General features: G+C 48.1%; 1 protein-coding gene across 2 annotated transcripts in view; it reads left to right on the forward strand.

Annotated features, from left to right (window-relative positions):
- LOC102452751 (cytochrome P450 4B1-like) overlaps positions 1 to 27,544 on the forward strand; it is a 179,226-nt gene continuing 151,682 nt past the window's right edge. The window contains exons 1-12 of one of the 2 annotated variants that reach the window (XM_075935926.1): positions 2 to 247; positions 8,135 to 8,276; positions 9,420 to 9,464; positions 11,050 to 11,177; positions 12,990 to 13,114; positions 13,203 to 13,357; positions 13,966 to 14,072; positions 16,285 to 16,475; positions 20,199 to 20,332; positions 20,973 to 21,037; positions 22,385 to 22,467; positions 24,061 to 27,029. In XM_075935926.1, coding sequence (XP_075792041.1) covers positions 62 to 247; positions 8,135 to 8,276; positions 9,420 to 9,464; positions 11,050 to 11,177; positions 12,990 to 13,114; positions 13,203 to 13,357; positions 13,966 to 14,072; positions 16,285 to 16,475; positions 20,199 to 20,332; positions 20,973 to 21,037; positions 22,385 to 22,467; positions 24,061 to 24,229 — 1,530 coding nt within the window. In that variant the 5' untranslated portion in view covers positions 2 to 61 and the 3' untranslated portion in view covers positions 24,230 to 27,029. Of the gene's footprint in view, positions 248 to 8,134; positions 8,277 to 9,419; positions 9,465 to 11,049; positions 11,178 to 12,989; positions 13,115 to 13,202; positions 13,358 to 13,965; positions 14,073 to 16,284; positions 16,476 to 20,198; positions 20,333 to 20,972; positions 21,038 to 22,384; positions 22,468 to 24,060; positions 27,030 to 27,544 lie in introns of those variants that run through there. The other variant, XM_075935925.1, reaches the window with a different exon arrangement.

A 27,544-nucleotide genomic window follows, 5' to 3' on the forward strand; every position in this document is an offset into this window, starting at 1 on the left:
TAAGGCATGTGAGCGCAGGGAGAGATTCAGAGCCTGTCAGGGCCCCAGAGAAAGCAGGGCCATGGCTTCTGTGCTGGAGAAAATAGCAAACCCTTCCTCTCTGCTTTTGTACCTGGCTCCGGGGCTTTGCCTCATCTGCGTGCTGCTGAAAGCAACCCAGCTGTACCACAAGAGACAGCAGCTCCTCAAAGCTTTGGAGAGCTTCCCGGGTCCCCCCAGCCACTGGCTGTACGGCCACTACGCTCAGGTAGGGAAAGACGTGGGGTTATACACCTAGCACAGGGGGGAAGGGGGAAGGTAAATACAGAGAGTGGGGTGTGTGGAAGTGTGTGTTAGGAAAGGGTCTGGGCAGTTTGGGGGGGTGCACAGAAAGTGTGAAAATCTGGGATAGGGTCACTGATCTCGGCACAGAACAGCCGGGGCACTGGCTAAGGTGGGGGGCTGGCTCTGTGCCCCTGGAAGGGGCAGAACTTTTGGCAGAAGAGGCAGGGGTGGGTGCTAGCCAGTGCCTAGATATGGGTGAAGAGGGCTGCTCAGGGTGATGTGCTGATAGGGGCGCACATCAGCAGTCTCAGGTGACCTTATCTGGGGCCCGCCAGCTAAGCAGGAGGGGAAACCCGGCAGCCAGCTCCACCCGGGTCAGAGAGGAGAGAGGCCCTCATTCACTTGTCTCAGGTAACTCCTCTGCTCTGGTGGGAGTAGCAGCAGGGTGGATGCACAGGGAGAGGGGGGCTCCCCATCGTCCCAGGACAGAGGGCCCCTGAGGGAGCCCTGTGGCGAGAGGGTGGGGCAGGCTGTGCTGGAAGAGGCTGAGTTTGGTGAGGGTTGAAGGAGAGAGAGAGAGAGAGAGAGAGAGAGAGAGAGAGAGAGAGAGAGTGTGTGTGTGTGTGCGCCATGACAGAGGAGATAAACAAGGAGCATGTGCACCAAATAGCTGAGACTGGAGCAGTCGGGAAGGGGGAAGGCTGCTCAGGTTAGGGAAGGGCGGGGAGTCTGACATTTCAGTTGTTGGGGGGGAACACCTTTAAATTGTGCCCTCCCCCATCAGCAGCTGAAGGTCCTGCCCTCCTTGCTCCCCTGGCTGGCTCAGAAGCACCACTCACTTTTGGGGGGGAGGACGTTTGGGGGGGGCTGCTGCTTCCCCAATATGAGGCAGGAGGAGATAAGTGGGTTACTGAGATCAGCTCTCCCATGTGCAGCCTCCCAGCTACGTTTAAAAACCAGCTCCCCTTGTGGACTGGTTGCCTGTCACCCTGGGCTGCTGCCTCTGTGTCAGAGGCAGCAATGTGAGGTAGCAGCTGCCCCTGTCCGGGGATTGGGCTGAACTTCCAGACCTGGTGTGAGCCAGAACTGAGCCGGGCTGCCAGCCCACCTGGCTCCTAATACACTTTCAGTTCAGAGCTGCAGCTGCCCCTGTCTGGTGGTTGGGCTGAACTCCCAGACGTGGTGCAAGCCAGGACTGAGCTGGGCTGTTGGCCAGCCTGCTAAAAAATGTACTGGGGGCGGGGGAGGAAAATGTGTGTAGTCTGTTGCATTAGTGGACCTATAAGCTTTTACTTATCAGTTAATTGACTACACTATTACAAACCTACTCCCAACAGAAGAGGGAAATGGAAGGACAGCGGAGGGTGGTGCCTGGCTAGCTGAAACACAAACCTTTCATTCAACTTTTGATCACTAATTCACACCCCCTGGTTCTGTTTACGTGTTCACTACGAGTTGTACATTCAGTTTGCTGAAAATTCTCAGGGCAGAGGCCTTGTCAAAGCTGTTGCTGGACACAGTGTTGTTATTACATCAAGATTAAGAATAAGGAAATTTGCTTTGCTCCCACCTTAACCTGCAAACACTCTTTGGAAGTCACTGGGGTTCTTCGTGTGAGGATCTGAGGATAAGGTGCGATTGTTGAGACTTGCACAGAAGGAACGCAGTGTGAATATAGGCTCTGCTCCATCCTCCACCCCACTCTGAAATGCTTCACCCCTGCTGCTGTGGTTTATGAATAGGCATGGTAGAATGCACTCTTTTATTTCTTATAACGTTGTGTAATAGATGTTCTTAAGCTTTTTGTCTTTTTATAACTTTCACAGCTGTGGGAAATTATGGGGGGGGGAGCCTGATAATTTTTTTAATGACAGTAGAAGTTGAGACTTAAATAGTTCAAGTTTTAAAGCTGTTAAAATAGGAAGAGAGAGATAAGATGTGTGAGGTAATACCTTTTTTGATTTTGGACCAGCTTTGGTTGGTGAAAGATTAGCCCTTTTAAGCTCCCACAGACCTGAAGAAGAGCTCTCTGGAGTGCCAAAGTTTGTCTCTTTCACGAACCATATTAGGTCCAATTAAAGATATTACTTCACTTACCTTGTGGCTCTCATTCTGATGCCAACATGACTACAGACAGTCCCCGGGTTACATGGATCCGACTTACATCGGATCCCTACTTACAAATGGGGTGAGGCACTAGCTGCTTCCCCCCAGCAGACCAGGGAGACGCGAAGCTAGCGCCCCGCCCCGCAGCAGACCAGGGAGACGCGGAGCGGCTTTTCTCAGCAGACACCTCAGCTTGAGAATAAAGGACTGAGGGAAGTGAGGTGTGGGAGAATAAAACTGAGCTCTGGAGAAATGTTTGGCTAGAGTTTCCCCTACAATATGTACCAGTTCCGACTTACATACAAATTCAACTTAAGAACAAACCTACAGTCCCTATCTTGTACGTAACCCGGGGTCTGCCTGTACAACAAAACAGAAAAAACCACTAAGGGTATGTCTTCGCTGCAGAGGAAGATCGAAACTGTCGATCTTCCAGGGTTTGAATTAGCGGGTCTAGTTAAGACAACTAATTCAAAGTGAGAGGGGCACTGCGGTCGATGCCAGTAACTCTGCTTCCATGAAGAGGAAGGGAAGTCGAAGGAAGAGTGTTCTTACTTCGACTTCCTGCAGTTAGCGCCAAAAGCCGAATTAAGCGACTTCGACTTCAGCTACGCAATTAACGTAGCTGAAGTTGCGTATCTTAATTCGACTTTGTCCTGTAGTGTAGACGTGCCCTAAATGTCAATATCACATGTCAAGATATACAAAATAAATATCCGAAAACCAAACATGATTTGTCGATTAAACTATTCATTCACTTGTCCATTTGTAACAAGCCCAGTTTAGAAGATTATATCACTGAATTTTAACCCTTAACAAGATCTCAAGCCGCATTTTTTCTTGCTTTCCCTACCTGTAAATAATTTAATTATTACTGATGGAAATATTTCAGGATTTGTGTGTACTGTGAAATTCACAGCTAATTTCTAAGGATATGTCTACGCTGCAGCACTATTTTGGGATACTTCCAGTATTCTGAAATAGCTATTCTGTGTCTTTGAAACAAGCCCATTATTTTGAAATATAACAGGCTCGCTATTCCGACATCCCTGTAAACCTTGTTCCACGTGGATTAAGGGACGTTTCGGAATAGCGGTGAGTTTCAAAATTTGGCGCTGTGTAGAGATGCCAAATTACAAAATAAGCTATGTAGAAATGCCAAATTACAAAATAAGCTATTTCGAAATGAACTCAAAATAAGCTACGCAATTTGCATAGCTCAAATTGTGTAACTTATTTTGAGCTAAGAGTGCAGCATTGATGCACCCTAAGTTATCTGCAAAAACAACCCCCCCCCCCAGAGATTTCAGGTGCCTAAGCATTCTCTGAAATCGCAGTCAAAATGGCCTCCCCCTTCCCTCCCCTCCCCAATCTGAAATGAGTCAGGAGTAGCCAGAGGGCTGCAGCAGGACGGTGGGTGCAGGAAGATGCAGCCCCCATCTGACAGCGTATCTTGAGCTGCAGGCCAGGCACCAGGCATCAGAAGGAAGTGGAGCTGCGACAAGGGAGCTGCCAGGGCTTCTGCAGAGCAGCTCAGACTGTGGTCTGAGCCCACTGAAGGGCAAGTGACCCATTTTTCACCGGCTGTTTCATTTCGCGAACTGATGCCCTTCACACCCAGCAGCCGCCTTCTGTGGCTCTCGTCTTAGCGTGAATGTTTAATCTCAATGCATCCATTCCCCCACGTAGCTCTTAAAGGAAGGGCCTGGCCAAAGGACTGATAGTGACCATTCCCTTTGCAAAGAAGGGGCAGAGACAATAGCAGGCCTTGCATCCTGGGAGCAAAGGACTGAGCAGCTTCCTTCGTGTGCGCCAAGGACGTGCCTTGTCCTTCATCTCCTGAGACGCCAGTTCCACCCCCCGTCTATGGAGGAGGCCGGGGCTCACAATCCTGTCACAAGCAATGGCTCACAGCGCTGCCTGCTGACTCTTAACAGCTTGGTGAACAGCATTTTGTATTTGTCCTTATTCATTAGTTTAGCCTTTAGTTTCATGGTCAGTTTATTTGACCCCTCGCGCTAATGTTTTTGTGACTTATATCCTTTATGATAATAAAAGTGAATCTCATTTTGTGTCAATATTTGGAGTAAATGTGCGAAAACTTTTGAGAGTCCAGCTTTATTTCGGACATTTTCACCGACACTACTACATACTGACACTCCAGAGGCGCCAAAATACAAGTTCACCCCGGGAGCCATTTTCCTAAGCCCGGCCGTGGTGCTAGCCTCCCCCAGCCAGCCTTGAAGCGTTGCCCAGCCCCTGTCACTGGGGCTACAGCAGCCATTTCAAGCAGGGATGTTAAATTTAGATGAACCAACTAATTGAATAGTCGATGGAATTTGCATCGACTATTCAATTAGTCGATACGGGCGCCTCCGCCTTTGAAATGTAGCAAGAGCCCTGTTGTCTCTTGCTACATTTCAGAGGTGGAAGCGCCGTGGGGAGCATGAGAGCAGTGGAGGAATCAAGCAATCCCCCATTGGCCCGTGTTCCCCATGCACTTTGCTTTTGAAATGTACAAGAGCCCCCCCCTCCGCCCCTCTCGGGGCTCTTGTACATTTCAAAAGCAGGGAACACGGGGCCAATGGGGATTGCTTGATTCCCCCGCTTGCCCCGCGCTCCCTGCATCATGTCTGCTTCTGAAATGTATCAAGAGCCCTGCTCTTGCTATATTTCAAAGCCAGAAGTGCTGCCAGTTCCCCACTGTGCCCCTGCCCTCCCCTGTCCCCACTGAGACAGTGCTGGGGGAAAAGGCTTTTAAGCTGGCTCCCCCCAGCACTGGCTCCTGCTACCCCACTTTGCTCCCTCTCTCTGATAGAGGCAGCAAGGTAGGAGGGAAGTAACTAGTCCAGTCACTAGTTGACTATCCGAGAAGCAGAAGTCGACTAGTTGCTTACATCCCTAATTTAAAGGATCTCCAGCCCCGGGACCCCTATATATAGGACAAAGCTTTGAATACCAGGCCTGTTCCTCTAAAATCGAGGCATCGGGCACCCAGTGATGCCTTTCCTGTCCTACTCTTTAATGGAGACCACAGCTGTATGTCAGTGGAATCTTTGTGTGGGGAAAAGAAAAATACAGCCGCAAAAGAATTGAGTCATTTCCAGCTCCAGCCCTTTAAGCAAACTCTGCTGTGTCTGTGAACAGGGGGAATGTTTATTTCAAACGTTTTCATTGTTTCATGGTGCAGACATCGGGGGATTTATGCATTTTTGCACTCAATGGCAAAGTTCCCAGCATCTAAATGCAAACAGGTTGTCATCCAGTCAATGTTTAAAGTCATGACATTCAGCCTGTGGCTTGTAAGCGGCAACTGTCTCTTTAATGTGTCTCCTGAGGGTGTTTTTTGCACATGACAGTAAAACACTGTGGGAATGTCTACACTGGGAACTTATTTCAAAATAATAACTCCCGAAACAACTCTTTCAAAATAGCACGTCCACACTACAGGGAAACCTCGAAATTAGTAGGAGGCAGGCTCCCCTAATGTGGATCTGCTACTGTGACTTAGAGACCCAGGAAGTACCGGGGAGTAATAACTTTGATTGACTCTGTAGCGGAGCTACAACCATTTCAAAATAAGCATTATTCCTCGTGGAAAGCAGCACTTACTATTTCAAAATAACGGGCATGGAAGGGTGGACACTCCTCTTGTTATGTTGAAATAAGGGGAGTTATTTTGAAATAACACCCTAGCATAGACCAAGGCTGTGTGATTTAATTATTAACCAGTCTAAGCTATTAACGAGTCAGGATGCGTTTACAGTGCTTTTAACCAGTTGTAGCTGATAAAATAATACTTGGTCAGTCATTTGGCTGTAAAAATGTGATACCTCTATCTGTCTGTCTATCTAATATTCCCCTGTCATGCTGTTTAATTAAGAAAATATAGTACTGTAGTAAAGGAAACAAGGAAGCAACTAAGCTTCCTAGTTAAGCAGCAGTTGGGCAGAAAAGGAGCTGGGGATTACAGTGGATGAGGAGCTGGATATGAGTCAACAGTGTGTCCTTGTAACCAAGAAGGCTAACGGCATATTAGGGTGCACTAGGAGGAGCATTTCCAGCAGATCTAGAGTCATGATTATGCTCCTTTATTCAGCACTGGTGAGGCCACATCTGGAGTATTGCATCGAGTTCAGTCCCCCCACTACATCTACAGATGTGGACGCATTGGAGAGGGTCCAGCGGAGGGCAACCAAAACGATGAGGAGGCTGCAGCACATGACTTAGGAGGAGAGAGGAGAGGCTGAGGCATTTGGGTTTGTTTAGTCTGCAGAAGAGAAGAGTGAGGGAGGATTTGATAGCAGCCTCCAACTCCCTGCGTCTTCCCGTCCGGGCACCTCTTCCAAAGAGGATGGAGAGAGGCTGGTCTCCGTGGAGGCAGATGGCAAAAAGAGGAGCAATGGTCTCAAGTTACAGTGGGGGAAGTCTAGGTTGAATATTAGGAAAAGCTATTTCACAAGGAGGGTGGTTGAAGCACTGGGATGGGTTCCCTAGGGTGGGGGTGGAATCTCCATCCCTAGAGGTTTTTAAGTCCAGGCTTGAGAAAGCCCTGGCTGGGATGATTGAGTTGGGGTTGGTCCTGCTTTGGGCAGGGGGCTGGACTAGATGACTCCTGAGGTCTCTTCCAGCCCTGGCATTCTATGTTTCTATGAATTCACATGACTGTGGGTCTTTTGGGTAATTTGATCACTTATTTGGTTCTTGAACAAAGGAGATCTAAGTGTCACTAGTTTAAAATGTGGTTTCTGATTTTACACCGGTTTAGATCTTGCAACATCCTTTACTAGAAACTTGATATTTCATCAAAATGTAATTTTGGCCACAAAAGTGACTTTTTGATTAAAGCAAAAATTTTGAAGAGGAAAATCTTATTTTTGACCTTTTTCCTTTTTTGATGCAAAGCTAACCCTAACCCTCTCCAATGTGTCCACATGTGTAGATGTAGTGGGGGGCCCGAACTTGACACAATACTCCAAATGTGGCCTCACTAGTGCTGAGTAAAATGGAATAACCACGACTCTAGATCTGGTTGAAATGCTCCTCCTAATACACCCCAATATGCCGTTAGCCTTCTTGGCTACAAGGGCACACTGTTGACTCATATCCAGCTCCTCATCCACTGTAATCCCCAGCTCCTTTCCTGCCCAACTGCTGCTTAACTCGGAAGCTTAGTTGCTTCCTTTACGACAATACTCTATATTCATAGTTAAACAGTGTGACAGGAGAATATTTAATAGCTATCAGCCTCATAATTGTAACTAAAACACACTTTTTCGGGTGTTTGGTTTCAGTTTTTTTATTTAAACATTGCAGAGGAAAACGTTGACCACAATTTATATGTAGAAATTTCTCTAAAAGAACTATCAATTTTCCCAGCCAGCTGCACCATTTCCCTAGTGCCAGGGATGTGTTAAGCTTTCCCATTTTGATATGCAAAGGGTTGCAACAGAGCTCCCTCTAGAGATGCATAGTTACTAAGTGTTAGATGTTGGTCCTCTCTACCCCAGCCAGTTTGTGGTTGGATGGAGTCATGTCAAGGTGCATAGCCCCGCATTACAAGTCCACTCCACCTGTTCACCATCTCCCACAGAGAAGACTTAGGGTATGTCTACACTAGCCCCCTAGTTCGAACTAGGGGGCTAGTGTAGACATACCCTTAGAGTGGCCCAGATGACCTTGTGCAGACTTTCCACACTGAGGTGAATTTCACTCTTGTCTCTCTAAATGCTTTCTCGCTCTCTTTTTTTCCCTATCGTTGCAGATGTCTCAAGAGGGAGAATTAAAGAACTTTCCGGCTTGGGGAAAGAAGTACCCGTATGTCTTTCCGGTATGGATTGGGAGCTTCCTGTCTCTCTTAGTAATCCACCACCCTGATTACGCCAAAGCTGTGTTTGGCCATGGAGGTAAAGTCATTGGCTCTTATTTGAGAAAGATTCCCACTCGATGCCCCCTCAAGTGTTGTTTCACAGAAAGCCGTTTGGACTCCTCTTCCTGCATGTGTCTTCTGTCAATTATTGCAGTTCTCTCCTTTACACTCTTCCCACGTGCCTACTCCTTCCTAGTTAAGTTGGGACACTTTCAATATTCAATGTGAAATGGGAACCCACCACCTGCACCCTTAGAAATGTGTCTAACTTAAGGCTTCCTAGGATCTAAGTTGTTCCAATGATTAGCTGGATAGAAAGTCTGCTAGTTGACATCCCACAATTTTTAGTTGCTTTCTCTTTCTGGCGTAGGAAGCTCTAATTACAGGAAATCCCTGACATGCGACCACCCGAGTTCCGACCCCCTACACTTACAAAAATGGTGGTAAGTGCGGAAGGAGCTGAAACCCCCTGACTTATGTGCTTGGCCACCATTTACAACAGCACATGGCATCTATCGTAAATGAGGGTTCGAATTACGACACCCCTGACGACTTGTGACGCTTCCCTGGGAACCAATCGCACTGCAAGTCAGGGGCCACCTGTATTATTGTTACAGCTCCTGCTGTACCTAAGGATTCTGACAGTCCCAGTCCTGAAGAGATTACCATCTCCAAGTATATTTCAACACGATTCTGTGTAGAATGGGAAAAAATTTTCAGAGAGGAGGTTCTTGCTGCCCATCCTAAATGTGGTCTGGATGACCCTAATTTCTCGGCATTGATTCATCACTTGCCTGACTCCAGAAGAACACACCTGTCCTGGGGAATCATTGTAGTCAATGTGATCACTGATGTAGCATAGATCTCACACATAAATTCCTTTGAAGATGAGGCATATTCCTCCATAGTAAAATCTTTCAAAGCTTCCATGGTCATCTTCCCATCCTCCTCCTCCCCAGTCTGATGTGCATCTACGAGTAAAAAGGCTCTCTTTAAAATGTACTAATCGTGTGGTAAATGACAATTCAATATTTTGCTAATTCCTGTACCTCTAAGCTCCTAGTTACCTGAGCTCCTTCACGATTACTAGGAGAATTCATACCAGAAACACATCTACATTTTCATTTTCGCAGTGTGTCACCCCTAACACTATAATTATCTACTCTGTTGAATTTCACAGATCTCAAGGATATGACAGTGTACAGATTCTTAATTCCCTGGATCGGTATGTAGAATCATTCTTTGTCCATCCTCTTGACCAGTTTCATGAATGAATCGAGAGCATGTTAGGCGCTCGAGTATTAACCCAAGTATACAGCTCTAATCCTTGCTGTCTTGCTTCAACCATTCATGGTGGGCCGCACACTTCTCTTGCAATTAGATTTATTGTATTCCTTGCTATTATAAAACCAGAGAAGATGACCATTCTGTGATTGAAAGCTGTTAAGGATGACTGTGGTCTCTATTAGGCTAGACCATTTCTCCATTTAATCCAGAATTCTGCTGCCCAGTGCCTAATATCTGATATTTCAGATGACACTCAATACTGTCACCCATAACCAACGCATAATAAAGATTGCTCAGACCAAATGATACCCTCAGTTACACATATTCAGGTTCATGGTCTTCAGACTATGTCCTCAGTGCCACCATGGCAACCTCTTTGCAGTCAAATGGGTTGGCAGGTGTCACTGCAGATTTATGAGAAGGAAAGAACCCAGCTTGACTCTCAGAAATGAGGTTGAATTTACAGGACTGCCATCTTCTTCTCTGCAAACTGAGCAAACCGGGCGTGGATTCAACCAGGCACATGCACGCTGAGGTCAAAATGCCACTTACACTGAGTAGACCCACACTTTGTGCATGAGGATAACCCTGCCTATGAATGTCTCCCACCTGCCGATGTCTGTTGCACCAGATCATTCCAAAGCCCAGGGAACTGACAAAAATAACCCCCCAAAATGAGAAACTAAAATGTTTGGTTTCCAACCAAAATAAAACTGGTTACCATCAACCAGAGCCCATAAAGCTTTCATTGGACAACCAAAGGTTTCCACTTTGGAAAACGAAAGTATTTCCGGTTTCATTTGTTGGGTCTCCGATCCACAGACCAATAAGGTGACACATCACATCAGTGCCCTTCCACATTTCCTGTTTTGCTTTAGCATGTGCCAGCCAGTGGTGTAGCGAGGGGGGACAGGGAGGCAGTTGCCCCTGGGCGCCACACTGGGTGCTAATTGAGTCCCTTCCACTCCCCCTGTCAACCCTTCAGCTTGCCTGCTCCTCCTCCACCCACCACTGCCAGCTGGAGCCCTCCCCTCCTCTCTGCCCCCAGCCTGACCCTCCTCCATCTCCGGGGAGCCGCTGCACAGTGTCTTTCCCTGGCCACTGGCGGGTTAGTGCATGTGGGGCCCCGGCCCCAAACTGGATGGGGTGGAGGAAGATGCGGTACAAGCTCCCCCCTGCTCTTCCAAGGGTCAGACTCAGCAAATGATTGGGGGGCACTAATTTTGCCTTAGCCCCCGGATGCATAACACCCTCGCTACGCCACAGGTGCCATCCCCTTTCCTCTCCAATGGTGTGTTCTTTCCAATCCTCCATAAAGTCCTCAAAACTCCCTGTCCTCCCTCATGGTACCATCCCTCCGGCGGTGACCCATGAGGACTTGCTTAGGCACAGAATTACGTATTCCTGTTTTCAAGTTTCCCTCCTTTCAATGAGCCAAGACTACGATGAACGCCATAAAAATCAGAGTAATTCATAGAACGGTGAATTGATTTGAGTGACTCTTTGGTTTTCTATCCCTGCAGGCAAGGGATTACTGATCTTACATGGGCCACAGTGGTTCCAGCATAGAAGGCTGCTGACCCCAGGGTTTCACTATGACGTGTTGAAACCTTATGTCGCGTTGATGGCAGAAACTACCAAAGTGATGCTGGTAGGACTCATCCCCGTGACTGTGCTTTCAGCTGCAGGGCTGGGGAAATCACTGGGTCTGATGTTGAACAATTGGAAGACAGTGCAGTGAGATGCTCCATACACCTTGATTTGCACAATTGCTCTGCAACTCTTTTAGTAAAAGGGTCAGACCACTAGCTGGTAACTGAACAGAGCTGCACCAACAGACATCAGCTGAGAATGCGGTCCAGATATTTTTCTGTCACTAAGTTTCCAATAAAGTGAACCGTACCACAGTAACTTTTCTCGGTCTGACAATGGTGAACTGCAGAAAGCAATCTGGGTGTCATAGTGGATCACAAACTAAATATGAGTCAACAGTGTGACACTATTGCCAAAAAAGAAACATGATTCTGGGATGCATTAACCGGAGTGTTGTAAACAAGACACGAGAAGTCATTCCTCCGCTCTACTCTGCATTGATTAAGCCTCAGCTGGAGTATTGTGTCCAGTTCTTGGCACCACATTTCTGGAAAAATGTGGAAAAATTGGAGAAGGTCCTGAGAAGAGCAACAAAAATGATTAAAGTTCTAGAAAACATGACTTGTGAGGGAAGACTGAAAGAATTGTTTAGTTTGGAAAAGAAAATACTGAGAGGGGACATAATAGCAGCAGCTTTCAAGTACCTAAAAGGGTGTTACAAGGAGGAGGGAGAAAAATTGTTGTCCTTGGCCTCTGAGGGTAGGGCAAAAGCAACGGGCTTCAGTTTCAGGGAGGGAGGTCTAGGTTGGACATTAGGAAAAACTTCCTAACTGTCAAGGTGGTTAAACACTGGAATGAATTGCCGAGGGAAGTTGTGGAATCTCCAACACTGGAGATATTTAAGAGCAGATTAGACAGACATCTGTCAGGGATGATCTAGGTGGTACTTGGTCCTGCTGTGAGGGCAGGGGACTGGACTCGATGACCTCTCAAGATCCCTTCCAGTTCTAGTGTTCTATGATTTTATGACTCTATAGAAGGTAAAAGAGAATAGACTGACTGTGAAAGAAAAAAAAAACTACGTGGGCTAGTGTGAAGTAGTGTATGGTAGAGGGAGAGAGTCAAAAACAAATACAGACCAAAAAGAGTAGAGGAGGACAATGAGGAAATTACTGAAGTACATATGTAATTACACACTGTCTATAAGCTACCCACTTCTACTATACCAGCTTGTTGGGAGGCCCCTTTTATTGCACAATACTCTCGTTAGCTTGAAACTGTGAATTCACAAGGATTGAATGTTCCTAATAATTATTAAAGTCTCTGAGCCAAATTTATCTCTGAGGTAACTTCACTGAAAACATCTTGGCCCAAAATAGCTCCAGCTTTTCAATTACCATGTGAGCTGTGCTCTGAACACTGAAAAAATAATCATGAAATCTCTCGCCTTTTAATGAGTCTTGCTAAACCTACCTTAGTTGGTTCCCAGTGCTGGCAAATAACAGAGTTTGCTAGAGGCAGTCACTCAGTTGCTGATGTCAAGTACTTTTTAGAAACATCCTTTAACCCAGCTGGATTGTAATCAGGTTGTATCTTGCCAGGAAGATTTGGTTATCTGTTGAACTGGCAATGAAATTTTGCTCAGATTACATTGCTTTATGTGAAGAGCGCCAGCACCTGAATCACATCTATTATGAAACCAGTAAAAATGAACTCGAGTCCTAATTTACCTTGCTTTCCGGTTATATCTGCTGCGTATTAGATATGCCAGTGGTGGGAGACATTATAAGAATTACAACAGATTGACAATATACCACGTGAAAACCTTGTCTGGAATCCTGTCCCTCCTCATCTCTGTCTTCTCCACTAGGACAAGTGGGAACGGCTGATCACAGTCGGCAAGTCAGTGGAGCTCTTTGAACATGTCAGTTTGATGACCCTAGACAGCATCATGAAATGTGCCTTCAGTTGTCATAGCAACTGCCAGACTGACAGGTCAGTACCAGGTGCTTTCAAATACTAACAAAAATGTTCTTGACAACCAGACCCAGAATCGCCTCATTGAACCGTCCTTTTCCTTCAGTGACTCCGATGGCTACATCAAAGCTGTCTACGACCTGACCTACCTGGTGTACCATAGAATCCGCTTTTTTCCGTATCATAATGATTTAATCTATCGAATCAGCCCTCAAGGACGTCGCTTTCAAGAGGCCTGCCGACTAGCGCACCTCCATACAGGTATTTCCTAGGGCCCTCCTCTGTGTCTCCTATTGACTGTAGGTTGTTGCCTAGTTTGGTGTGATTATTCTTCACTGATCTATCAGAAGAGAATCTGTGAGTGGAAATCATGAAGACATTTCTCCCCTAATGCTCTGGGCAAGAATGACGGCTGTAAAATTGAGGCACAAGGCCGGTAGTCAGATGATCTTGGGCCAAATCCAACTCTGATGGAACTTCATGAACTTCAGGGAGTTTATATGAAGGGTAGATTTGGCCCTGGTTTCTATTCTAATTCTGCTTCCGATCTCCTGTGGGACTTCAGGCAAGTGGATTTGTCTCTCCTCAGGTCAGTTTGGTCAGCTGCAAAATAGAGATTATGATCCCTTTGTTTGTAACGTTCTGTGAGATCCTCCAAGGGAAGGGTCTGTACTTTAGAAGTACAAAGTACGTCTTCCCAATACTTGGTTCTAGGAGACCTCATCTCCTGCTCTAATATACCATGTGTCCATTTTGGCATTTGCATTAAGCGGAAGATCCTTTTACTGCTCAGCAGTATGATCATCCCAGAAGGACACATCACAGTGATGTCGAAGTGAAGCTAATACGTTTGCCATTCTCATATACAGAGAAAGTAATAAAAGAGAGGAAGACGTCCCTCCAAGATCAGCAAGAACTTGAAAAGAAGAAGAAGAAGAAGTACTTGGATTTTCTGGACATTCTTCTGTGTGCCAAGGTGAGTGTTTTAAATCATGTAAACAGCCTCGCGACACCCGTGTGTCCATATGTAATATTAGCAGACACCTGGCTATAGTTGACAACAGCTTCCCCATTGTATATATCCTCCCGTATAATTCTGTCAGCTTACAGTGCTGTAAATGAAGAAATGTCAAGGGAGGGTGTGCAAAGGACAGTGTTCAGGGGTGAATAAGTGCAAGGAATAACAGTAATTTCTATTAGTTGATTTCACTCAGCAAGTTAACATGTACTAGAACAGAAGTACAATAGCATGTAAGTGTGAATGAGACCTGTGGCATATCCCAGGGACGCCTGCAGGCACGAGCTGTTCCCTATATGTAGCAAGATAAATGTTCCCATTTGGGTTTCCTGTGCTCTGTGTCTTTACTAGTTGCCTGCTGGGCTGCAGGACACAGCTACCATTTGGAGCTCAGTTCAGTGCAGACTCCCACAGTGGAAAGAGACTCACATACTGTGCTCTCACGCTCCTGCCCATCCCAGAGTTTCTTCTTTTGTTCTTTCTTGTATTGTTTGTTCTTTGTCTTTTAATCTTAAAAAAACGATCCTGGCTGAATGTGCAAAGCCTGACCCAGCACCAGAGTCCTTGTGCGGTGTGGGCAGAGCAGGGCAGCTGGCACAGATGCACAGAAAGGCAGGGCTGGCAGGGACTGCAGGCCACTCAAGCTTTTCAGCAGCACGGGAGGTATGTACAGTTGTGCGGCACCTGAGCGGGCCATATACAGAAACCCAGCGACGTCAGCAGGAGCTCCAGCACCGTACATACAAGGCCAATCTGCACAGAGGAGCCATATTCTACAGCTGTTCTATAGCACATGCAGCATTTCCCTGTAGCTGCTTCGGTGTGTGAATACTCACTCCCCCATAGCTGCACCTGCAGCAGCCGCAAACCAGCAGTTACACTGCTTCACTGGGGAGCTGAGGGGGATGGGGGGAGCCTGAAACGCAAAGAGGCACCCTGGTAATGCCTATCACCCCTCCAGACAGAGCCCTTTCCTGACCTCAGCCCCTAAGTGCAGCTCCTAACACAGATTCCCATCCACGTCTCCTGCTGCACAGGCCCTGCGCAGGGAGAGCAGGTGTCTGGCAGGGGAGCCAGGGTTCACAGAGTATAGCTTTTTGCTCCTATCCTGGCTCCTGTCCTTCAGCACAGCACAGTTTGCTGGCCCTGAGAGGCCACCTGACCATGGCCGTGAGGTGAAGGCTTCCGAACTCTTGTGTCGTGAGGACCCTCACTGACCCCTGCAGGTCCCGAGCACCCCAAGCCCTACAAAATACTGTTCCGGAGGAAGATGGAGGCTCACAGAGCACATGACTCTCTGAAGAGGGGAGGGGCTCAGCAAAAATGAGTGACCTAGCCATCCCTGACAGGTGTTTATTCCGCCTGTTCTTAAACACCTCCAGCCACGGGGTCTCCACAACCTTCCCGGGAAGCCTGTTCCAGCACTTCACTCCCCTCAGAGTTAAAATGTATTTACCAATGTCTAACCTAAACCTTCCTTGCTGCCGAGTAAGCCTGTGACCGCTTGTCCCGCCCCCGTTGCACAGGGAGAGCAATTCGTCTTCATCCTCTTTACAACAGCCCTTCGCCTATTTGAAGATTGCTCCCAGGTTCCCCCTCAGTCTTCTTTTCTCAAAACTACACAAGCCCAGTGTGTAGCCTTTCCTCGGAGAGCTCAGGTTTTCTATTTCTCCACAATGTCCACATCTTTCCTAAAGTGCGGTGCCCAGAACCGGACACAGACACCAGCCCGAGACCACTGCCGAGCACAGTGGATCAATTACCTCCCAGGTCTCACATTTGACACTCCTGCTAATGAAGCCCCAGAACGGTTTTAGCCTTTTTCGCAACTGCTCCGCACTGTGGGCTCCTATTCAGTTCATCAGCACTGAAGGTGGGCACCTGACACCCTGTTGATGAATAACTTCTATTGTAGCCCATCTCTGCTGCCTTGCTCATTCTAGAAGGGGAACGCCTGCCTTTGGACCCAAGCAACCTGACTCGGATTTCACTTGTACCAGGTACATACCTGGCAATTGCATTCTTTGCATGGACTGACCCAATTTCTTGTGCAAACAAGGCAAAGCATGCTGGGATCTTTGCCAGTGAACCAGGTATATTTTTTCTATCCAAAAGTGTCCTCATGAAACTAACTGTTGTTTGGGGATTATTTACCTTGCTGCTTTGCTAGGATGAAAACGGCGCTGGACTGTCCGACGAAGACCTACGCGCCGAGGTGGACACGTTCATGTTTGAGGGGCACGATACCACGGCCAGTGGGATCTCCTGGCTCTTGTACTGCATGGCCCTGCACCCAGAGCACCAGCAGAGATGCAGAGAAGAGATCCAGGAGATCGTGGGAGACAGAGATACTGTGCAATGGTGAGATGTTACCTCGTTGATTTGGTACCAGTTGGCTTTGAATGATTCTTAGGTATTCAGTTTGAGGAATTAAGTGGATCTTATTTCACAAGCTCAGCACCAAAGGATCTGTATTGAGAATCATAGAAACCCAAAGTTGGAAGAGACCTCAGGAGGATATAAGCTGGCTAGTAGGAAGTTTAGACTTGAGATTAGACGAAGGTTTCTAACCATTAGAGGAGTGAGGTTCTGGAACGGCCTTCCAAGGGAAGTAGTGGGGGCAAAAGATCTATCTGGTTTCAAGATTAAACTAGATGGGTTTATGAAGGGGATGGTTTGATGAGATAACATGATCTTGGTAACTAATTGACCATTCATTATCAGTTGGAAATAGGTCAATGGAGGGATGATAGGAGTTACTATAGAGAACTTTCTGGGTGTCTGGCTGATGAGTCTTGCCCACATGCTCAGGGTTTAGCTGATCACCATATTTGGGGTCGGGAAGGAATTTTCCTCCAGGGTAGGTTGGCAGAGGCTCTGGAGGTTTTTCGCCTTCCTCTGTAGCATGGGGTACAGATCACAGCTGGAGGATTCTCTGCATCTTGGGGTCTTCAAAGTATTTGAAGGCTTCAATATCTGAGATATAGGTGGGAGGATTATTCTAGGAGGGGTGGGTGAGATTTTGTGGCCTGCACCGTGCAGGGGGTCAGACTAGATGATCATAATGGTCCCTTCTGACCTTAAAGTCTGTGAGGTCATGAAACCCAACCCCCTGCCCAAGGTAGGACTAACCCCAACTGCATCACCCCAGCCAGGGCTTTGTCAAGACGAGACTTAATGACCTCTAGGGATGGAGATTCCACCACCTCCCTAGGGAACCCATCCCAGTGCTTCCCCACCCTCCTAGGGAAATAGTTTTTCCTAATACCCAACCTAGATCTTCCCCACTGCAATATGAGACCATTGCTCCTCGTTTTGCATCTGTCAGCACTGAGAACAGCCTCTCTCCATCCTCTTTGGAACCCCCCTTCAGGTAGTTGAAGGCTGCTGTCAAATCCCCCCTCGCTCTTCTCTTCTGCAGACTAAATAAGCCCAAATCCCTCAGCCTCTCCTCATAAGTCCTGTGCACCAGCCCCCTCATCATTTTTCTTGCCTACCTCTGAACTTTCTGCAGTGCATCCACCTCTTTTCTGGGGAGCCCAGAACTGGACGCAATACTGCAGATGTTACCTCACCAGTGCTGAATAAAGGGGGATAATCACGTTCCTACATCTGCTGGCAACGTTCCTACTAATGCGCCCCAATATGCCATTAGCCTTCTTGGCTACCAGGGAGCACTGTTGACTCACATCCAGCTTCTCACCCTGGTCCTTTTCTGCAGAACTACTGCTTAGCCAGTCTGTCCCCAGCCTGTAACACAGTTCATGGGAGTCTTCCGTCCCAAGTGCAGGACTGTGCACTTGTCCTTGTTGAACCTCATCAGATTTCTTTTGGCCCAATCCTCTAATCTGTCTAGATCACTAAGGACCCTACCCCGACCCCCTACTTTTCTCCCTACCTTAGTGTTATCTGTGCATTTGCTGAGCCCTGGTCTACACTAGGGAGTTATTTCAAAATAACAAGCAGAGTGTCCACACTGCCAAGACCATTATTTCAAAATAACGGGCTGGTTATTTTGAAATAATAACTCCAGTTTTTCACGAGGAATAATATTTTGAAATAGCAGTAGTGGGGATGTTCTGCTGCTGCTATTTAAAAAAAACGACTCCCCAGAGACGTTCAGAATAATTCCTCCCCAGCGCTTCCTGGGTCTCTAAGTCGAGGTAGCACATCCACATTAAGGGAGCCTGCCTTGGACAAAATTTGAGGCTTCCCCATAGTGTGGACGTGCTATTTCAAACAGTTAATTTGGGAGTTACTATTTTGAAATAATAACAGGTTGTCACCCACATTTTCTTACCCATCTAATTCCTCCCTGTTGGGCTATGTCTAGACCACAGAGGTTTTTTTTGCAAAACCAGCTGTTTTTGCACAAAAACTCACAGAGCATCCACACAGAGCACACAAGAAAATCAGCATAACGGAGAGGTTTTTGCACAAGAATTATTCCTCTTTCCACAAGGAATAACTCCTTTTTGCACCAGAACTCTTGTGCCGAAAGGTGTGTGTGGGCAGGGAACTGCCTCTTTTTGCACAAAAAACTCCTATAGAAAAAGCACAGGTGCCCTATTGGCCATTCTGTGACTAGCAATCAGCGCTTTCTTTTGAGAGAGCATCCAGGCAGTCTGGATGCTCTCTTGAGGAAAAGCTCATTATTTTTTCAATACACTTTTGGAGTGTGGACGCTCTCTTGTGCAAAAAGTTTTTGCAGAAGATCTCTTCCGCAAAAAGCTTCTTGCGCAAGAACCCTGTAGTGTAGACATAGCCTTTCTGAGCAGCAGGTCAAGCTGCGCATGGCCTCCGTTGGTTCCTTCAGCCCTTGTACCACGAAGTTATCCCCAACATTCTCCAAAAACTTCCTGAATTGTCTGTGTACTGCTGTATTGGTCTCCCAATTGATGTCAGGGTGATTGAAGTCCCCAAGGAGAACCAGGACCTGTGAACTGGAAGCTTCTGTTAGTTGGCTGAAGAAAGCCTCGTTTACTTCATCCACCTGATCTGGTCTATAGCAGACACTCACCATGACATCACCTTTATGGGTCTTGCCTCTAAACGTAACCGAAAGATTCTCAACAGGATTTTCCCCTGCTTTATTCTAGAGTGGTGAGCAATCACACTGCTCTTTTACATACAGTGCAACTTCTCCACCTTTTTTGCCCTGCTTTTCCTTCCTGAATAGTTTATACCCTTCCATGACAGTGCTCCAATCATATGAGTTGTTCCACCAACAATCTCCATTATTCCAGTCAAATCCAGTCAAATCCCAGGACTTCTAATTTTTCCTGCTTGTTTCCCAGGCTTCTTACATTCGTGTTCAACTAACTAGCTGATTGCCCTACTTTCTCAGTACGAATTGGGGGTCCTCTATTGCATTTTCCTTCTTGTGTTTATTCCCAGTATCCCACTTCCCCACTTACCTCTGGTCTTAGGTCTCTGTTCTCTATAGCACAGCCATGGCACGAAGGACAGATCCAAAGCCGGATCCAAACTTCCCTTGTGCTAAGGGCTGTTCAATTCCAGATCTTAGGTTTTTCTCAGTTAATAAAATACAGGTGCTTGATTGGGAAAGGAACAGTACATGATTGAGGATGAGGGAGTTCCTCTCAGCTCCACTAACCCTGCATTCAGCCCTTGGAGACTGCAACTTTAGGAATAAGACAGATCTGCTAGATTTTCTTGCTAAATTAAATCCCAAATATTAAGATTTTGCATTTCTATAAACGACTGCATGCAAGGATGTCAAAGTATCTTGTAATTAAAATATTAAGCCTTACCACCCCCTCTGAAGCACAGAGATATTTCATGACCCAGCATCCCATTGCGCTAGGCACTGTACAAACATGGGACAAAAAGTCAGTCCCTGCCTCCAAAAGGTTACAGCTAGGGACACCGAAGCCCTGTCGGATCAAGAGAGTTGCTCCGTGTGCTGCAGGAAGTCTGTGGCAGAGGTGGGAAGAGAGCCCACGTCACTTTTATGCTTCAGCCCCAAAATCGCTTTTTACAGATGTTGATGCAGCCAGCTCGTATCTTGGTAGTGGCCGGGGCTGTTCCTCATTCATAGTCTCCAGCTCTGATTGCTTTCAGGGATGACCTTGGCAAAATGACTTACAGCACCATGTGCATCAAGGAGAGCCTTCGCCTGTACCCTCCGGTACCTGGAGTGTCCCGACAGCTCAGCAAACCCACCACATTCCACGATGGACGTACCTTGCCAGAAGGTCTGTGTTGTCTCTTCCTTGTTACGGCCCAATTCTAACTTTCTCCTCACATATGTCACTTCTGTGGAAGTCCCAACGTCCCCCCAAATGTGGGTCACGCCAATGAAAGGGGAAAGGTTCTCCTGTGAAATCCAAGGACAGAGCTACAAGAGGCTGAGTGGCTTGCGGGGCTCCCATGGCCTCAGCTGACTCCACTGGAAATTGTAACATGGCTCTTGGGTTGTCCAGGGAGACTGACATTGCCAACTGCACGTGTCTGTACCGCCCTGCCTCACTGAGCCCCGGGTTCATTCCCCCTCAGGGACGGCTGCCTGCTCTACCTCAGAGACTGTGCTAGGAAACAGCCGTGTCGGTCTCCTCCTGACCCTCCAGAGTCCTCCCAGCGAAGTCAGAGACTCAAGCAGCCAAAGCAGGGTCCTTATCATTTCTTGCTTCTCATGCAAAGTCAATTGCCACAGTTGATAATCTACTCCTGGGCTCGGCTAGGTTGCATCAGCCTGCGAGCACCTGCAAAGCAATGACGACCCAGGACGTTTCTCAGGCAGCAGGTGTGCTGATTAAGACGACTAAGGATCTCATGTCGTGCTGGACGAATGTTTCCCCTGTCAGCTCACCAAAGTTTTTCTCATTTTTCTTCCAGGTTCTCTGGTGATCTTGCACATTTATTCTCTTCATAGGAACCCAAGCGTATGGGAAGATCCAGAGGTACTTTTCATATCACACAATGACGCGGTGACCATGTAATTGAGACAAAGACCTGGGTGGCAAGAGAGATGGGAGCCTACCTCATATTTCCATGAGCAAGGCATTGCTTGCTTCTCCCTTTCTCCATTTCCCCCTGTGCAAAGCAGGGATAATATTGACCTTAGCGAGGTGGTTTGCAATCGCACGTGAGTAGCATCTGTCCAGACTGAAAGTGCGATAGATCTGCAAACCGGGAGGCTGCCCTAACAATTTTGAGTATCACAGAACGACAGAGTAGTGTGTGGAACCGTCCGTCGTGTACGTCCAGAGGAATAATGAATCACAGCATGTGGGGCAAATGCACCAGATGATGCTCTTGGTTGAACCAGCAACTCCTCCCAGTCGCCTGGCAGCTGTGGGGAGATTTCCAAGAGCGTTTACAGCTGAACGGCAGAGGGGCAGTAGCCCTCCGGTCCCAGCACAAGGCCTCACCCTTTTGGTAGGGGGGTGCACAGGAGTTGTGTTACGACAGCACCTCCCTAGCTGCATGGCCCCGGTCGGCACAGCTCACATTTGGGGGGTGCCGGCCCTTTGTGGGAGGGGAGGTCACTGTCCCTTCATGCTGTTTCTCTCCTAGAAGAGGTTCCTCTAGGGATGTTGCTCTGTAGACGATTACACGATTAACCGCTAAGCCTGGGTTTGCCGGTTAATCTTGACGACTATGAGCACTCTCAGAGACAGCGGAGGGGTGGGAATGGGGGGGTGGGAAGAGGAAAGAGCTGGAGCCAGTGCCTGTGAAGAGCTAGCTTAAAAGCTGGCTTCAGATCCACCTACCCCCACCCCTGTGCTGTGGCCTCTGATAGAGAGGCAGCAGCATGGAGGGAGATAGGCGCAGGCGGGAGCTGGTACATGTGGGGAGCTGGATTTCAAGCAGACACGCCACACATGGAGGGTCTGTGGACAGGTGCTACTGTCCACTGATACAGAGGCAGCAGTGCGGGGTGGCAGGGGGCTCCCCAGGAGTGCGGCTGGGAACATTTGCAGCTGGCCCCACCCCAGGGGACTATCGAATTGTCATGTAACAGCTAAAATTCCTATTCAATTCAATTGCCCAATAGCTAACATCCCTAGTTTCCACGTCAGCGCCTTTACGTTGGGGCTATAGCAACAGAAACCCCTCTAGCGCTGGGCTAGAACTGATCTCACTTAACCTCTGAAATCGCACCCTGCGCCTAAGCTGAGGGGGGCGGCCTGTGTCCGAATGCACCATGTCCGGGTGTGCAAGGTTGCAGGTGTAGAGCCGAGCAATGTTGTACTTTGGGAACAAAAAAAACCTTTGCCACCGACCTCTGAACTCTCTCCCTGCAGGTGTTTGATCCCATGAGGTTTTCCCCAGAGAACGCGGCCCGGAGGCATTCCCATGCGTTTGTGCCCTTCGCGGCTGGAGCACGGTGGGGGATGTTTTTTTCTCTCTGTTGGGGGTGTGGGTTGGAAACAAAGCCAGGCTTTGGGCCAGGCTGCTCCTAATGCCCACTGAGCGCTAACAGGCTGGCGCTGTAGGGTTGTGTCTGTCACACGGGGCGTGTGTGTGGGGGGGGGGTTCCCTAGAGCAATGCACCGAACCAGAGTTTGGATCTTAGTGACTGGCCCCTCTGACCGCTCCTGTGTCTGCTTCACGATGCCCACAGAGCTGCCCTGGTTCTCATATGGCAGGCCCTGGTCCTTTGGCAGAAGCACGGTGTGATGGTGGTGAACGGCGCGCTCTGGGGGCTCTGAGTGAACCCCTCAGCTCTCAGGCCTCTCCTGGCTGGACCCTGCAATTCTCCCACTCACAGACCAGGCCCGGCGGGACCCAACAGGCCCAGCCGAGGTCAGACCCCTGCAGTTCTTCCCTTCAGGGCTCTGTGACCAGCCAGGCTGCTTACAGCCAAAGGCCTGGTTATTGCACAGCAGGGAGGAAGCACTTAGCAAGGGAAGATTTCAAACCTCCAAAGAGCCGACAGGCACGGCTATCCCACCTCTAGGCTGACCATCCCCTGATGGGAATCCAGGCAGGCCTCACTGTCTGCCACCCACACAGGTCTCTGTGTCTCGGCCTGACTCCTCCAAAAAATAACCCGTCCCTGTGTTCCCTGAAACTGGGTGGCTACCCAGGAAAGATTCAAATGCTGTCGGCTGATTAGTGCTGCACATCCTACTTGCCTTGGAGCACACAGAAAAATGTATTCTTTACATGGATGGAAAACAATAGAGGGAACGTTGCCCCCCACTCTCAGAAGAGTGTGCCATTTTCAAACACATCACGGTGCTTTTGATCTCTCGCATTCATGGGATGTTTGCTCCCCTAGCAGAGTGCTTGGTGGGGGAGGGGGAGGAGTGAGAAGGGGAAGTGGCTTACTGTGAAACTCTCTTTTGTCTTCCTACTTGTTTTCCCAACCACCCCCTATTAAACTTAACCCAAAATATCTGCACCATAAACGATGCATTAATTCCATGGGCACAGTCACCTTTAGGTATTACAGAACAGCTCAAAATCTGTCACTTGTGGGACTGAATTGTTGATCCCTTGGACGGGAGGTGTTTAATGCACACATGGCAATTAAGGACACTGAAAGCCAAATGGAATTGCCATTTGGGCATTGGGAAAATCTCCCCAGTGGTTAAAGAGGATCCCTTGGCACACTGCAGCAGAATAGGGGCCATAACTCCTTGCAAGTTCAGTAGGAAAGAATGTTTTTCACCCCCTCTCCCAAAACTGCCTGGTAACGTTGCTGTGCACTATTAAACAGCTGCCATATTGTAACCAGAAGAGGTAGCACTACAGTGGTGGGTGCAGGGACCCCCTAGGCAGTAGGATCCAAAACCTCTGGTTGAGCTGAGGACCCAGTGTGCTAGGTGCTGTACACACACAGGGGAGATGGTCGCTGACCCAACGAGCTGGGTTGCCCCACTCCGCTAGCAAAGTGCCGCGGGTGTATTTGTGAAGGGAAGCTGCTGGCTAAGCCAGAGCATCCGTTCTGACAGGCTCCCCCTGCCTCTTCCAGGAACTGCATCGGGCAGCAGTTTGCCATGAACGAGCTGAAAGTGGCCCTGGCCCTGACTCTGCTCCGTTTCGAGCTCTCTCCTGATCCAGCCAAACCGCCCAAGGAAATTTCTCAGCTTGTCCTCAGATCCAGCACTGGGATCCACCTGCTCTTGAAGAAACTGCACTGAGAAGCTCTGGAGCCCCGTGTCAGCAGGATCGGCTCGTTCCCGAGGGAACGCAATCAATGGGTGTTTTTTTGGACAGCCCCCCCCTTCAGCCAACCTGTTCCACAGCCTTCCCCGAATCCTCAGGCCCAGCTGCTTTCTCTGGGCCCTTCCCCAACCCCACAGCTGGGTGAGCAGCAGTCTTGGCAGGAGACCACAGGGCCTCGCTATGGGGAGTGAAGCATCACAAGCACCTTGTCCCTGGCTAGGAAGCACTTTCACCCATCGGTGCCATGTGCGCTGGAGCTGAGCCAGCACGTCCCTGGGTCCCATCCCATGCAGGGCCGAGGGCAGCACGTGTCCCCTTCCCGCAGCCCCTCACGCTGGGTCCTGGGGGCACAAGCAGAGCTCGGGGTGCAATGTCACATCTCTTCTCTAGCACAGACTGTCGGGCGCATCACTGAAACGGACCTAGCTCGCCTTCCTCTGGTGTCTCCTCGGTTCCCATCGTTAGAGCCCAGTGATCTAGCTGGGGGTTTCAGGCCTCCATACACTGCAAATTTAGGCACTAGCACAAACCTCAATGTCAACACAATTTTCACCGGTGCTTTGTAATTTGCACTAGTCCCTCACCTCCTAGTGTAGATTAGCCCCAACACTTTCTCCCACATGGCAGCACATTGGTCTGTTTTGCACCAATCACTTATCACCCCGTCCCCACGCCTTGCAGAGAGCTGGCCCCAGACACACATCCACAAGAAAGGTAGGAATTCCACACCCATGCCCAGTCCCAACGCTAATGAGGGACTAACCTCAAGGCGTGGCTGGGAAGATTGACGTGGGTCAAGTCTTCCAGTTGGGAGGTGTGTGAACACTGCTACTTACTGAGCTCTTCAGGAGTTTTGGTTTGGCCCATGATAGAAACAGAGGCCAGTGGAAAGTTTTGCTCCAAATCTGAATGAGGTCAAGTTACATAGGATGAATGCAAACAAATAATGAAAGCATGTAGAGGAAAACTTAGGAAGGCCAAGGCACAAGAGACATATAGGGTAACAAGAAAACTTTGTACAAATATATTAGAAGGAAGAGGAAGACCAAGGACAGAGAAAGATCATTACCAAGTGAAGAGGGGAAAACAATAGCAGAAAATGTGGAAATGGCAGAGGTGCTTTAAGATTTCTTTGTTTCTTCACCATTTTAGCCATCGGGGATTTTTTGCGCAAAACAGTTCTGGGTTGTCTACACTGGCCCTCTTGCGCAAAAGCATGTGTGCAAGAGGGCTTTTGCCCGAGCGGGAGCGTCATTGTATTTGCGCAAAAAGCACTGATTTTGTACATTACAAAGTCAGTGCTCTTGCACAAATTCAAGCAGCCAGTGTAGACAGCTGGCAAGTTTTTGCGCAAAAGCAGCCGCTTGCCAGTCTAGACGCAGCCTAAGAGTTGATTGAGGAGATAGATGAACCATTATCTATTATCTTTGAAAAGTCGTGCAAGACAGGAGAGACTGGAAAAGGGCAAATATAATGCCCATCTACAAAAAAGAAAATGACAATCCAGGAAACAGGTCAGTCAGCTTAACTTCTGTGCCAGTAAAGATATTAGAGCAAATAATTAAGGGATTGATTTGCAAATATCTAGAAGATAAAAGGTGATAAGTAACAGCCAACATGGATTTGTAAGCCAACATAATAGCTTTCTGCGATAGGATAACAAGCCTTGCAGATAAGGGGGAAGTGGTAGATGTGCTATACTTAGACTTTAGTAAAGTATTTGAAACAGTCTTTCATGATCTTCTGATTAATAAACTAGGGAAATACAACCTGAAAGGGGCTATTGTAAGATGGGTGCATGACTGGTTGGATAACTGTTCCCAGAGAGTAGTTATCAATAGTTCACAGCTGGAAGAGTTCCTCAGGGATCAATTTTGGGACCATTTCTGTTAATATCTTCATTGACCATTTAGATAATGGTATAGAGAGAATGCTTATTAAGTTTGCAGATGATACCAAGCTGGGAGGCATTTCAAGTGCTTTGGAGGTTGGTATTATAATTCAGAATGAGCTGGACAAACTGGAGAAGTGTTCTGAAGTAAATAAGATGAAGTTTATTAAGGACAAATGCAAAGTGCTCCACTTAGGAAGGAAAATCAGTTTCACACATACAGAATGGGATGTGACTGTCAAGGAAGGAGTATTGCAGAAAGGCATTTGGGGTCATAATGGACCACAAGGTAAATATGAGTCAGCAATGTGACACTGTTGCAAAAAAAGCAAACATCAGCCAGGGATATAGTAACAGCAGTGTTGTGAGAAAGCCACAAGAAATAATTCTTCTGCTCTACTCTGTGTTGATGAGGCCTCCAGTTTTGGGTGCACATTTTTTATTGACGAAGATTAAAAAAATCACATGTTCATAGGCGTGCGCAGAACATTTCGTTAGGGTGGGCACCCAAAGAATGTTTTTTAAATGTACTCTTTTGACTACCATTAGCCACATCCCTGACCCCCATTAGCCACACCCTCTGACCCCCATTAGCCACACCCTCTGACCCCCATTAGCCACGCCTCTGGAGGTAACACTTTCGGGGCAATATGGACATATGACCAGAAATAAAAGGTGTCATGTGATCCCCCCCCCAAGGACTTTTCCCACCATCCTCTTACCAATAGGGATTAGTTTGGCCCTCACCAAATCCCCCTCATGCAACTATCCTGCAATTGCATTACCCCAATGTGTGTGACATTAACTCGGGGGGTGGAGAGGCTGGGGGAAATGTTCCCTCTAAGAGTTTCCTCCCATGAGCACAATAAATGTGTTGTGCAGCAGTACTGAGTTTGTGGCTTGTTTGGATGTGCCACTGTGGCACCCAAGTTAATAAATATCTTATGAACCTCGACCTTTCCCCTCTGCTCCTCTGTCTCCTCCACTTGCTCCATCAGCTCCCCTGGTGCCTGCTGCCCCCCCAACCCCTCACCCACCTCTGCTGGCCTGACTCCTGCCCTTCTCACTGCCCTCAGCCTTCCTGAGACCTGCCCCCCTCCACCAGCCTCTCTCTCCCCCCGTGCACACTCCTCCAGTAGCCCCACTCTGATCATGTGAGCTACCCCTCCTCATCCCCTCTCCTAACACCTCCCTCTGCATGCCTGCCCTGCCTCTCTCCTCATTTCATGAGGAGTAACGGTAGTTCGGAATAGGAAGCCTAGTCCGAACTACCTAGTTCATGCCGCGTGTAGCCACGCGGCACGGAGTCCGCACTAGCGGACATTTAAAAATGGCGGCGCCCGGCAATATGCAAATGAAGCCCGGGAAATTCAAGTCCCGGGCTTCATTTGCAACTCCG

This window comes from Pelodiscus sinensis, chromosome 9, assembly GCF_049634645.1.
Source record: "Pelodiscus sinensis isolate JC-2024 chromosome 9, ASM4963464v1, whole genome shotgun sequence".
NCBI lineage: Eukaryota > Metazoa > Chordata > Testudines > Trionychidae > Pelodiscus > Pelodiscus sinensis.